This window comes from Euprymna scolopes, chromosome 29, assembly GCF_053919585.1.
Source record: "Euprymna scolopes isolate OS-2025 chromosome 29, ASM5391958v1, whole genome shotgun sequence".
NCBI classification, from domain to species: domain Eukaryota; kingdom Metazoa; phylum Mollusca; class Cephalopoda; order Sepiida; family Sepiolidae; genus Euprymna; species Euprymna scolopes.
Window position 1 is genome coordinate 38,098,546 of NC_136510.1, and position 13,374 is coordinate 38,111,919.

The 13,374-nt window shown below is 36.7% G+C and overlaps 1 protein-coding gene across 1 annotated transcript in view; it reads left to right on the forward strand.

Annotated features, from left to right (window-relative positions):
- Positions 1-13,374, forward strand: part of LOC145252601 (uncharacterized) — an 89,287-nt gene that overhangs the window by 56,697 nt on the left and 19,216 nt on the right. The window contains exons 2-3 of the mRNA XM_080112294.1: positions 3,757-3,901; positions 9,942-10,072. Of these exons, the coding sequence (XP_079968420.1) occupies positions 3,757-3,901; positions 9,942-10,072 (276 nt within the window). The remainder of the gene's footprint in view (positions 1-3,756; positions 3,902-9,941; positions 10,073-13,374) is intronic.

A 13,374-nucleotide genomic window follows, 5' to 3' on the forward strand; every position in this document is an offset into this window, starting at 1 on the left:
CTCGGGAGCTGGTCCCCTTTTTCCCTTCCCCCTCCCTTCACTCCTCACATTAAAAATCGGCCTTGTGCCTAATTTGCTCGGTGGGGGAGCAAATAAATACCATCTGTTCCGGCAGATGCTGCACTTAAGATAATTTGTACCAGTCAATGGAGGGGAAACCCTCTATACTGGGACAATTATTATTTTTGGTAACCAGAGTGCCCCCTTTTTGCCTACTTTTAGGGGAGCTGGTTTTTACCTCACATTAAAAACGGCCTTGTGCCTAATTTGCTCAGTGGGGGAGCAAATAAACACCATCTGTTCCGGCAGATGCTGCAAGCTATGACTAGCTATGACTAGCAAAGACCAGATGTGGGGGCAACCCCACATGCCTGACCTTTAACCAGCTCCCATTTCCCACCCCTCGGGAGCTGGTCCCCTTTTTCCCTTCCCCCTCCCTTCACTCCTCACATTAAAAATCGGCCTTGTGCCTAATTTGCTCGGTGGGGGAGCAAATAAATACCATCTGTTCCGGCAGATACTACACTTAAGATAATTTGTACCAGTCAATGGAGGGGAAACCCTCTATACTGGGACAATTATTATTTTTGGTAACCAGAGTGCCCCCTTTTTGCCTACTTTAAGGGGAGCTGGTTTTTACCTCACATTAAAAACGGCCTTGTGCCTAATTTGCTCTGTGGGGGAGCAAATAAACACCATCTGTTCCGGCAGATGCTGCAAGCTATGACTAGCAAAGACCATATGTGGGGGCGACCCCACATATAAGACCTTGGTCAATGTAGGGGCAACCCTTCATACCAATTGTCACTATCCAGCTCCCCTACTCCCCGGGGAGTTGGTCCCCATTTCCCCTTCACTCCTCACATTAAAAATCGGCCTTGTGCCTAATTTGCTCGGTGGGGGAGCAAATAAACACCATCTGTTCCGGCAGATACTGCAAGCTATGACTAGCAAAGACCAGATGTGGGGGCAACCCCACATGCCTGACCTTTAACCAGCTCTCATTTCCCACCTCTCGGGAGCTGGTCCCCTTTTTCCCTTCCCCCTCCCTTCACTCCTCACATTAAAAATTGGCCTTGTGCCTAATTTGCTCGGTGGGGGAGCAAATAAATACCATCTGTTCCGGCAGATACTGCAAGCAAAGACCATATGTGGGGGCGACCCCACATATAAGACCTTGGTCAATGTAGGGGCAACCCTTCATACCAATTGTCACTATCCAGCTCCCTTACTCCCCGGGGAGTTGGTCCCCATTTCCCCTTAACTCCTCACATTAAAAATCGGCCTTGTGCCTAATTTGCTCAGTGGGGGAGCAAATAAATACCATCTGTTCCGGCAGATGCTGCAAAGCTATGACTAGCAATGACTATATGTGGGGGTAACCCCACATATCTGAACTTGGTCAAGGTAGGGATCACCCTACGACCACAGTTACTATCCAGCTCCCATTTCCCACCTCTCGGGAGCTGGACCCCCTTCCCCCCCCTCCCTCTCTCTCCACATTAAAAAACGGCCTTGTGCCTAATTTGCTCAGTGGGGAAGCAAATAAATAAAAAGATCAAAGTGTAGTATCTATTCCGACAGATACTGCAAGCAAAGACCATATGTGGGGGTAACTCCACATATCAGACCTTGGTCAATGTAGGGGCAACCCTTCATACCAACAATTACTATCCAGCTCTCATTTCCCACCTTTCGGGAGCTGGTCCCCCTTTTCCTTCCCCCCTCCCTCTCTCTCCACATTAAAAAACGGCCTTGTGCCTAATTTGCTCAGTGGGGAAGCAAATAAATACATACTGCAAGCAAAGACCATATGTGGGGGAAACCCCACATATAAGACCTTGGTCAATGTAGGGGCAACCCTTCATACCAATTGTCACTATCCAGCTCCCCTACTCCCCGGGGAGTTGGTCCCCATTTCCCCTTCACTCCTCACTTTAAAAATCGGCCTTGTGCCTAATTTGCTCAGTGGGGGAGCAAATAAATACCTCAAAGTGTAGTATCTGTTCTTCAGATGCTGCACTTCAATTTCTTGTTCTCTGTCAGTGGAGTAGAAATCCTTCACGACTGAGGCCATTTTTATTTTTGTTCCTTTTCTTCACGTTAAAATACGACCCTGGTGTCTAACTCTGTCCCGTGGGAAGGCATTGTAAATAGGAACAAAGATAAAAAGGAGCTTAAAAACATAAATAAATAAATGGTACTTCAAGGTCAAAAACTTGCCAGCGATAGGTGTTAGATGGAATAGATTATGACCCAGAAAACAGGAATTCTTCCTTAGAGAAATAGAAATATCTCTCATGGAATGTGAGGACTAAAGAACAAAATAAGGGAAGCAAGAGTTACGCATGGTGTATTATCTGTTCTATTCTTAGTCAGCGGAGGAGAAATAATTCTAGATGTAGAAAAATTTTATAGGTTTTTGTCATCAACCATCAAAAGTTTTTGGCCTTCAAAAATACCCACACCTCACATTTAACTCGGCTTTGCACTATATCCAGCCCTCTTGGGGAGGCAGATAAATAATAAGAATAGTTTATCATTTTGTTGAGGAAATGTACTGAGAATGGTAGTGAGTGTGTAAAAAAATAATCTTAAAAACGGTATTTTCTACATAGGGTTACAAAAGGGGAAAATTCCATGTCAGTATATAACATCATGAGCAGGAATTCCGAAATGATACAATTTGAAGAAGAAGGATTGGCTTTCCTCTTTTTCAGCAGATGAACTGATTATCTTTGAATGTCATTTTTTTTTAAGCTGTCTTTGCTCTTCTAGAAATATGATACCAATGCTGAAAAAAAAAAATAAATAAATAAAAGCAACAAAAAAACGTGATACCATTGAGCAATGATCGTGTTGGTGTTGTTTCTTTTTTCTCTCTGTTACACTATTTCAGTCTAAACAAAAGAGCATAACAAAAACTTTTGCCATTTCTTCAAGATTACGACTTAACAATAATAAAACACCACTACCTATTGAGCAGCTACATATGATGTGAGAAAAACAGCTGTTTCTGTTTTCAATACAATACTGATCAGTTATTTACAATGGACTAAAACAAAGTGATCCAACTTATCTTATTACTGTAATCCAAAAATGTGTTGCTATTAGTGTTGGGACGATTAATTGGAATTGCAATCGGAAGAATCAGAACTTTTGAAGATATCGGTATTGAAATCGGAAAAAAATGTGCCAATTTTCTGATGCTAAAAACTATTCTTTTTATTTTTTATTTTTTTATTTGATTTTGTTTAAAGCAATATCTTCTGCCGCTGGTAGTAATGATCAAATAATATTTATTGATTTTTAGTAATAAAATAATAAATCTTTATTGATTTTAAATTACCAGTAAAATTAAACTCAATAGATCATCCCCTACAAGTTTGTTGTATGTTTGAGAAAATATCTGCACATTTAACATGTGTTTTTACAGTAATCGGGGGGGAAAATAACAACTCTATAGTTAAATATTTAGAGATTTATAAAGAATTGGAATCAGTAATTGTATCGGAATCAGAAAAAAATATTGGAATCGTTCCATCATTTGTTGATTTGTCAAAGAAAACAACCAAACTTTGTGCAATTCTTCTTCATAAACAAGAAATATTAAAGAAATTCTTCACACGATTTTTTTACACACTATTTCACGGATGACATTTTGTTTTTTTTTTGTTTTTTTTTGGGGTACAGTTATTTTTTTATGCACATTTATAAAATTCTGTTTTATTCTTTTGTATCCTTCTCTTTTCACAGGAGTTGAAGGAATGTGTTACAAAAGTGTTGAGGAAACTGCAAAGATATGTTTGTCACGATCCATGACGCCAAAGATCAGCTCCGAAGATCTACTCAAAAAAGACATCACAAGTTTGACACCGGCACAAATGAAAGAGCTTTGCCAGTAAGCAAAATTCTTTGCTTTTTTTCTTTTAAAGATATTTTTTTAATAATCCTTCTTTATAGTTAACTTGTAGTGTTGCATTATGGGCTTGGTTCTTTGATTTTGGTTTGACTTTTGTATCTGGTATAGATTCCTTGTTCGAAAGAGATTTCTGTGGTCGGATTATCTTTACTATCTTAAGCAAGAAGATAGCTTACTTAAACTGCTAGTGGGTGATTTTAACCCTGCATATATGAGGGGCATTCAATCTGATGCCTCTGGCCCATTTTCAGTGGTCTCATCTAGCTGAAATTTTACATCTACAATAATTTATATCTCTATGGGTTATGTGGCAAATTACAGCTCTGAACAAATTTTTAGTACTGTGATGATTAATCAGAATTGAAAAAATTGGAGCTTTTGGGAGTATCAGAATCGGAAAAATTTAATCCTTATTTCCGATTCCAAAAATGATTCTATTAATTTTTTTTTCTTTGACACTAAAAAAATGAAATAATCATGTATTTATTTATTAGAAGATTATTCTTTTTTTTTTTTTTTTTTACAAGGAGGTCACCACTTATCAAGGCCCGGAAGCCACTCAGGGATAAGGGTTATTGCATGTACAGTACGTTGTACGTTAGTGTTGAGATTTCATAAAGTGTCTACTTAAGGAGGCAGTTCATCAGGTATTTGTTTACGTTGGATTTGAAGACATCCAAGTTGTAATCAGGTGGGAAACAGGCAGACGGAACAGAGTTCCACTGGCATGCTGTTCTAAGAAAGAAGCTGTGTTCATGGAATTTACATTTTGATTTAGGCACAGATAGAGAGTGGGGAAAATTTTTGACAGTGGCTTCAGCTAGACGGGTGTTTTCGTAAAAGATTGGCGAGGGAGACCAGAGATCGGAGCTCAGACTAGCACTTGCCATGGAAATAACGGTAAAACAAAGACAGGTTCGCAACGTCTCTTCTGTGGGAGAGAGGTTGCAGGGAAAAGAAAAGGGCATCCCCCACTAAGCCACGAAGTCTATACTGTACTCTGTCAAGGCAGGATAGGCTATTTTTAGCAGCTCCTGCCCAGATATGGCAGCAGTATTCCATCCTTGGACGTACTTGGCTTTTATATAGATAGAGAATTGCATCAGTAGTGAGATATCTTCTGGAGCGGTATTCATTTACAACATAAAACTAAGGGCTAAAGACAGCAGGCAATGAATCCCATTCCCAGATGTAATGTTGACTCTCGAGTCTAATTTATTTTATATTGCTGGACAACTGCAGAAGCAGAGTAAACATTTTAAAATTCACTTAATTACATTTATTTTCGTATCTATTTGGTAAATTTCTATACGATGCCTCTCAAAGAGTTCACAGGCTGGATATTAAATGATCTAAACCACTAGACAAGTTTTACTTTATTTCTTTGGCCAGAAACATCGCTCATTGAATATGAGAACTGAAGGACAAAATAAGGGAAGTGAGAGTTACAAAGTTACTAAAAATAAACTCAAGATCCACGTTCAATTCAAAGCATTCCATTTGAGATTTCATCTGGATTCATGAGTTTGCTGCAATGCATATAAAAAAATCTTTGGTTTAACAGTCGTCTTTTTTTATTCTGCATTTTTTGTAAATATTGTTTGATGACTCTTTGTGAACTTTTTGAGATAAGGATTGATAATTTACATTTTTTAAAAAAGAATTATTCAGACCTAGGTAATCTATAGTATAAATCTCACCTGTCTGTTAGTGTGTGTGTGAATGTATGTATGTTTGTATTTTTGTTAAAAACTTTCATCAGCCACATCAGACCAGGTCAAAACCGGTTCCATTTGAAAGAGCGATCCCTTGGGCACAGAATATGTGACAATTAGAAAAAATGGTCAATTATTTCATATAGAAATAAAGTTTTAAACGAAATGAGGGTCAATAACATTGTCTCTTTCTAAATGACTTTAAAAATTGCACATGCATCAAACATTATTTTTTGAATTGGTTTAAATAAAAGAATTTCTAACGTTATTTTACAATCATGAGTTGTGGGCCAGTGGATTAGGAGGTTGCCTCGTAAGCTTTAGTTTTGACGTTTGCATACATGTAACAGTGTTTTTCTTTTTGCATTTAAACAGGGTTGTTTTGTAATTTTTGGTGGATAATTATATTAAAACAAAAAACAATTTCCTCATTTCAATTTTTTTATCAGAGGTTTAAGTAAACTTAAGGTTAAGTTTTTATTTAAAAGAAACAAAAATTCCAATCCAATGACGATAAGCAAAAAACAAACAAACTTTCTAGCATTTACATTTTTTTACATTTTTTTTCTTTTACATTTCAACAAGGTTAAAAGATCTCAGCAATTAATTAAATTAAAACAAAACATTTTTTTTATTTTGAGGTTATGTAAACCACATTTTTTGACATCATAACTGCTAATTATTTTTTCGGTACTTGTGCATTAAATGAACCAGTCGTAACTCAGCATTTGCTCGGCTTTGTCCGGCACATGACGTCAACAGCCAGATAAAACCGAGCGTTGCCGATAAAATAAAAACAAGGCTACAAAATAACTGTAAAATAAAATTGTAAATGTAGAAACATCCAAAAATAAATAAAAAGCAAAAAATTACCGTTCATTTATGTTTTTTATTATTAGTAATGTTGTTTGAAATTGTTTTCTGTTTGCAAAATAAATACACATAAAACATTTTTTGTAAACAAAAAATAGTTAGTTATTCCAAAAAATTCTTTTTTCAACTATTTACGTAAAATAATCAACAAAAAATGATATTTGTAGGATATATATTTTGCTTTAAACAAATAATAGTTAGTAATTGTTTTTTATGAAACGTTTTTTTTTTTTCAACTATTTACGTAAAAAAAAGGAAAATCGTAAGAAAAAGAAAAGGAACAAAGTTTTTTCTTTTTTCTTTTTTTTAACCAGGTTTTTTTTTTTTTGCCAGGAACATATTTTCTCAGAAGGATGTATTTTCCTCAGACTTTTCGAGGGTATCAGACGACAAAGTGGACGGAGATGAGATAGCGAATGTGATAGGACGCTCCTTACCAACCGAGTAGATTTCGGCGATGTGGGTTAATATGGAGTCAAATGGCTATCTACCAAACTTTTGTCTCCACATAAACTCTAAACAATATGTGTCCAAAAGCTGCCGATGTTGTGTTTGCGGCAGTTGAAGAAGACAGACTCGTCGATTTTGACCGTATGGCCTGGGCCTCCTATCTGCCGGGAATTCCTGAGAAAGTAATCCCGGCATATATTTTGCAGGAAATTCTTCCAGTCCACAATTTTATGGCGTGACCGCAACCCACATTCGCGCTGGAGATTCCTAGTTGCTGCCATCTCGAACACTCATATCGAAATTGTAGTCTGCTGCTCAACGCGCGCGTCGAGTTAAAACTAAGCGCGCATCGAGTTGAAACTAAGCACGCAGCGTTTTGATTGGCTGATGACCATATTTCGTCAGACAGCAGCAAAACCTGAGCTGTTGACGTCATGCGCCGGACAAAGCCGAGCAAATGCTGAGTTACGTCTGCTGCATTAAATGCACAAGTACCATTTTTTCTTTTAATAACACATTAAGTCATAACTAATCATTTTTATAAAGGTTATTTTGGTTAAAACAAATTCTACTTTGTTATTTTTAAAACTTAATTATTTTCAGTTTGTTTTCGTTGCAACAGATTGTAACAAGAAATCTTTCTAGACTGAGGCAGCATTAAAGAAGTTCGCTTAAACTGGTATATAGTCATCAAATAGTGCTCAATATCCGGAGAATAGGTTCTTATCTTCGTATCTCTTCTGCCGAAATATCTAGTGGGGAGGTTTTCACGTACTTCTACTTTTTCTGGGCGATTACATTTTCATCTGTTCTTTTATTTTGGAAATTGTTGTGAGGGTAACAATGGAGTTAACAGCTGTTTCCAAACTGAACTTCATGTCCACCCGGGCAATGCTGAGTGGACATGCTAGTTATTTTATATAGTTTAACATAAAAATTTCTAAGCTTAAAAGCTCAAGATCAGCTGAAACATTGTAGCTGTTTGAATATTCCAAATCTATAATATAAATCTTACCTGTCTGTTTAAATGTATGTATGTTTGTATATCTGCCTAACACTTTCGACAGAAGCGATGGATTTTCACAAGATTGGTAGTGTTTTGAGGCTCAACCCTTCGGACGACAAATATCGAAAAATTGGCCAAAAATGTAATTCCTTCACCCTCAACTGGGCACTTTTCTACAGGCAAGGGTCACTTTTTTCACTGATATTTTCGAAAATCATCGCCTCTTTTCGATTGTCTAGCCTTAATTTAAACCTACATCACTTTCGGTTTGGCGATGAGCGCAACAGCAAAGCTGTCACATTTTTTTTTTCTCACTTTCTTTTCCTCCTTCATAGTACGGGTTTGGGCTTGCTTACTACTCTTCTTTTTTTTTTTGTGCTCACAATTTTTTTTTGCTCAACCAACACCCTTACACGCACCTTCACTTTCTTGTCCACTTTCGCATCATGGGTTCCATCTACAACTTTTTCTTTTTTTTGCTCAACATACACCTACAAACACCCAGGCAACGCCGGGCACCCAATACCATAATAATTAAAAAAAAATTTTTGTTTTAAGCTCTTTTAGGTATAAAGGGCTACTATTTGGGACCATGTCTACAGGGGTATTGTGCAGGGAGTTGAGCAGCAAGATGTCTGTTAGCATTACACTTAAATTTTTGCAGTATAGTACGATCGAGGCAACAGAAGAAACTATTAGAGTAGAAGCCTTTTTGGCTTCGAGGACCTTTAACAATGAAGGTGTGAGATTTTGCTGTTTGTCGAGTTTATCGCCTCTGTTTATGTCGAGAGGGCACAAATGCTACGAGTTCATCAGAGCACATTTCATTAAAGTACTAAATACGGTGCTTGTTTGGAATAAAAATGAAAATTGATAGCCGCAAAATAGAATTTCCATTAAAAACGAACAGTTATCTACTTCATTTTTTTCGGTTTCAACTAAAAGCAATCTTATTTACTTGATTGCCATGTCGTAATTAGTAACATACTTCAGCATCATTACATAAAACATGTAATTTCACGATTTTAAGATCCATTGATCCGCCATTATTACATTTGAAATGTAACTTAAACAAGAGAAGTAACTCATAGTTTAAAATCTGTTTATTATTTAAGTATAACTTGCAATTACTTCAAAAACTATCTTCATTAATGATTAATTTCCTACTTTATCATTTTTCATAATTTTTGGATATTTTACTAATTACATGACAGTTAAGTAGATACTGTTTGTTTTAATTGTAATTCAATATTTTGACTTTTATTCTTGTTCTGAGCATTAACTTTTTTTTTTTTTTTACATAGGCATCACCACTTATCAAGGCCAAGGGTCCACTCGAGGATAAGAGTTAAAGAGTGTACAGTAGAAATTGGACAATATAGTAACCGTTAGTAATGGAGATTCAGTAAATTTGTTAACTTATATGGAACGGCTCATCAAAAACTTGTTTACGTTAGACTTGAAGACAACAATATTGTAGTCAGCTGGAAAGCAGAAAAACGGAAGACAATTCCATAGACGTGCAGTTCTAAGAAAGAAGCTTTGCTCATGGAATCTACGCTTAGGTTTAGGCACAGATAAAGAGTGGGGGAAATTAGTGATAATGTTTTCTGATAGATGGGTGTTTCTTGTGAAAGTTTGGCGAGGGGGGACCATAGAATGGAGCTCAGCCGAGCACTTACCATGAAAATAACGATAAAGCAGAGACAAACTCGCAACATCTCTTCTGTGAGAAAGAGGTTGCAAGAACTTACTTACAATGACAATTTTTCTTGTTCTCTATCTGAACTGGAATTTGAGACATTCTTTCTTTTCCGCTGTTGAAAATTTTATCATGCCAAATTATATAAATTTTGTCCTTATTTCATCTACCAACCTCCGACCTAAAACTCATATCTTATAATTATTTTTGTCAAACTTACTTTCTTTTTACGCATTTTTGCACATTTTTACATTATTTTTCTTTCTTTTTCAGCTTATTTCACAATTTCGAAGAATGTATCGAAGAAGAATTGTATCCTTGCATTGAAAACAAACAGGAATTAAAAAAGATTCTTGAATCCTTTGAACATTCCTTCAATTATATTTGCCATGAGGGATTTGAACGTAAGTTTCAGACACTTTTATTCTCTTTTCATTGTATGTGTGTGTGTGTGTGTGTGTGCTTGAGAGAGAGTATTGCCATATTTTGGCATAATATTAAGGTGTAATCACAAAGATTTGAACGATTATATTTATAACTAACCAATCCGAGACTAGAATTGTTCTATAAAATATACTGAATGTCTTTGAATTCTTCAGTCATAACTTTTCATCTTGACACCAGAAAGGAACTATTCTCTACTGATCCAGACTGGATTAATACTATCACTTTTGTTACCTGGAATTCTTTACAATTCAAAGCTTCTTTGACAGGATTGATGCTGTCAATTTTTGCTTGAGACAACTAGATTTAATATTTGCAATTGGATAATTTTCTTTTTCTCTTTGATAATTATTGCTTTTGCCATCCTTTATGAATCTTTTTTTTTATTTTATTACAAGAATGGCTCTCCACTCAAGAGAGATTTTGGCGTTTTGAGTTTTTCCTTCATGAGTATTTTGATAAAACTTCATGCAAAAGAAAAACTAGATTATGGTTTAGCAGATTGAGAAAGGGGAGATAATTCTGTTAAATTTACTTTTTGTTTATGAAAACCACTCTAGACAGGGTGTGAGGCCACTTAATGTAAAGAACCAACAAGGACAAAAGATGCTTATTAGCTTTAGTGTTGAAAAGATCCAGGCCCCTTGAGGTAGGAGGAAAACAGTCAGCAGAAGAGTTCCGCAAATCTACAGTTCTTGGGGGGGGGGGGGTAAAAAGCTCCTAGAATAGGAAGCTGTATTACAATGAGATATTAAAACAGCAAATTCACCAAGACCACAAGGTCAATGAGTCAAACGAGCTGAAACGAAGGAAGATCTGACAATTCTGAAGAATACATGTTAAAATAGTATTTAAAGAAAAGACTGAGACTAGTAATATTATGTCTGTGAGAAAAGATGATGCATAGAAAAAGAAAGTGTGAGGCCAATCAAGTTACAAAAATTTTTAAAACATTAAAATATTCAAGAAAATATTAAAAACTAACTGAATAAAGGACATTTTTTTTTCACTGTGCAAATCATGCCATACTTCAAAAAAGATTTTTACTGTATCTTTTTTTTTTTTTTTTTTTAAACTCACATTCACCCTATTGGATATAAGGGTCCACTATTTGGTACCATGCTTAGGGAAGATGAACAAGATGTTGGTTTACATTATATTTAAACTTCTGCATATCAATACAGTCAGGAAAACGGGCAGAAGGAAAAGAATTCCAAAGTCTAGCTGTTCGAGGGAAGAAACTAGTAGAATAGAAACACACACACACACACACACACACACACACACACATACACATAGCCCTTGAGCCCCTGGGGGGGGGGCATAGGCCATCTACAACTTTGTAAATGCTTTTGTAGCGAGGAGTCCTTTTTACAGGGTGAGGGTGCTGGCCCCATGCCCAACCTTCCCAAAGGTATATACAGCGTGTAGCCTTCCCAAATGGTGACCCATATGGTACTGGCCAGGCTCAACGTTGCTTAACTTCGGTGATCTGGTAAGAACTGGTGTGTCAACGTGATTGTGCCGTACTAGAATAGAAAGCTTTCTGGCATTTAGGGACCTCAACAGTAAAGGGGTGTGATTGTTGTTCTTTGGACCCTATCCAAGAGAAAGAAGCTAGCAGTAGATGTACCAGCCCAGATGTGACAATAATACTCCATGCATGGGCGAATGGTGAGTTTGTAGAGGTACAAGATACTCTCAGGTGTGAGTTGTCTTCTAGCACGATAGAGGGAACCCATTTTCTTTGCCCCCCCCCATTTTCCTCCCTTACTCTTATGCTTTAATGGCAATATATCTTGTTAAGAGTGAATATAAGTAAAAAAAAAAAAATCACGGTCACAATCAGTTGTTCATCTTGGAATATTTCTCTCTCTTCTTTTTTCTCTTGGCGACCCTCAACAGTGAGGATGGTGGTTGTGTTCTGGGTTTTAGTGTGTCTAGAGGTGGCTGACAATGCCAATTATGGCTTTGCACTGCTTTTCACAGTGAGAGTAGGCAGCTCCATTTCCATTTGGAAGGTTGGCTCGAAAGCATTCTTTTTTCTCCTTTTTCTTCTCCTTGAAGTCCGCATGTCGGTTGGCCTTGAAGGTGGCTGTGCCTTTGGTGATTGTCTGCCTCCACGTTTGTCTATGCTTGACTTGGGTTTCTTATGTGTATCAATGACACAATCCTTCAGATTTGCTTTCAGAAGATCCTTATATCTTTTATTTTGGGTTCCTTGAATGCGCTTCCCTTTTTTTAGCTGCTCATAGAATTGTTTTGGAAGCTGGGAATCTCAGCTAGTTCCTAATGATGATGGCTTCAATACTGGTGCTGTTGGCCTCCTGGGGGATGCTGAGGTTGATGCGATTATCCTCCGCATGCAGCATTGGTGGAACTTCTCCAGCATCTTGAGGTATCAGCAGTACGTCGTCCAGGTCTTAGAGGCGTAGAGAAGCGTTAAGAACAAGACAGCTTTGTATAAAGCCATTTTGGTGTATATCTGAATGCTTTTGTCTTGAAATACACAGGTTTGAAGATGGCCATAGGCTGCTCTGGCGTAGTTTAAATATTTGGAATATTTAGAGTCTCAACAGCCATCATTTTATCATAATACAAAGATGAAATTAGAGTCTCAACTCTGATCCTCGCATTTGTAACCCTCACCTTGGTATAGAATTAATCTTGGAGTTAATTATGGACATGTTTTGATCCTCCACCATCTAATAATTTCCAGTGTTTACTAATTCCATAATTAGTTTATTAATTCCATAATTAGTTTATTAATTCCATAATTAGTTTATTAATTCCATAATTTGTTTACTAATTCCAGAATTTGAAAAATCAGTTTGGCCAAATTATTTCCTTAAATATTATTATTTATTTAGTTTTTTTCGGTTCAGGGGAATCTATGATTTAAAAAAATAATACTTAAAAATAAATCATTTACAAATAATTTTACTATACAGTGTAACCCACATATAGGAGACTCTTGGGTTACACTGTACATTAACACAGGCTTTAATTTGCCCCCCCCCCCGGGGTGGGGGTGTGTGTGTGTGTGGGGGGTGTCGTATCTCTTATATCCGGGGTTTCCTGGGTTCGGGTCTCTTATATCCGGGTTACACTGATAAGATGTTACTATATTATATAAAAATGTTAGTACGATTCATAGCTAGGAGCAGGAGTAGATTAACGTTCTAATTCATAATCAGACATTCTAGTATAATGTTTGAACGATGTTTCCATGTTATATGTGTAAATTAGGTTGGTACTAAAA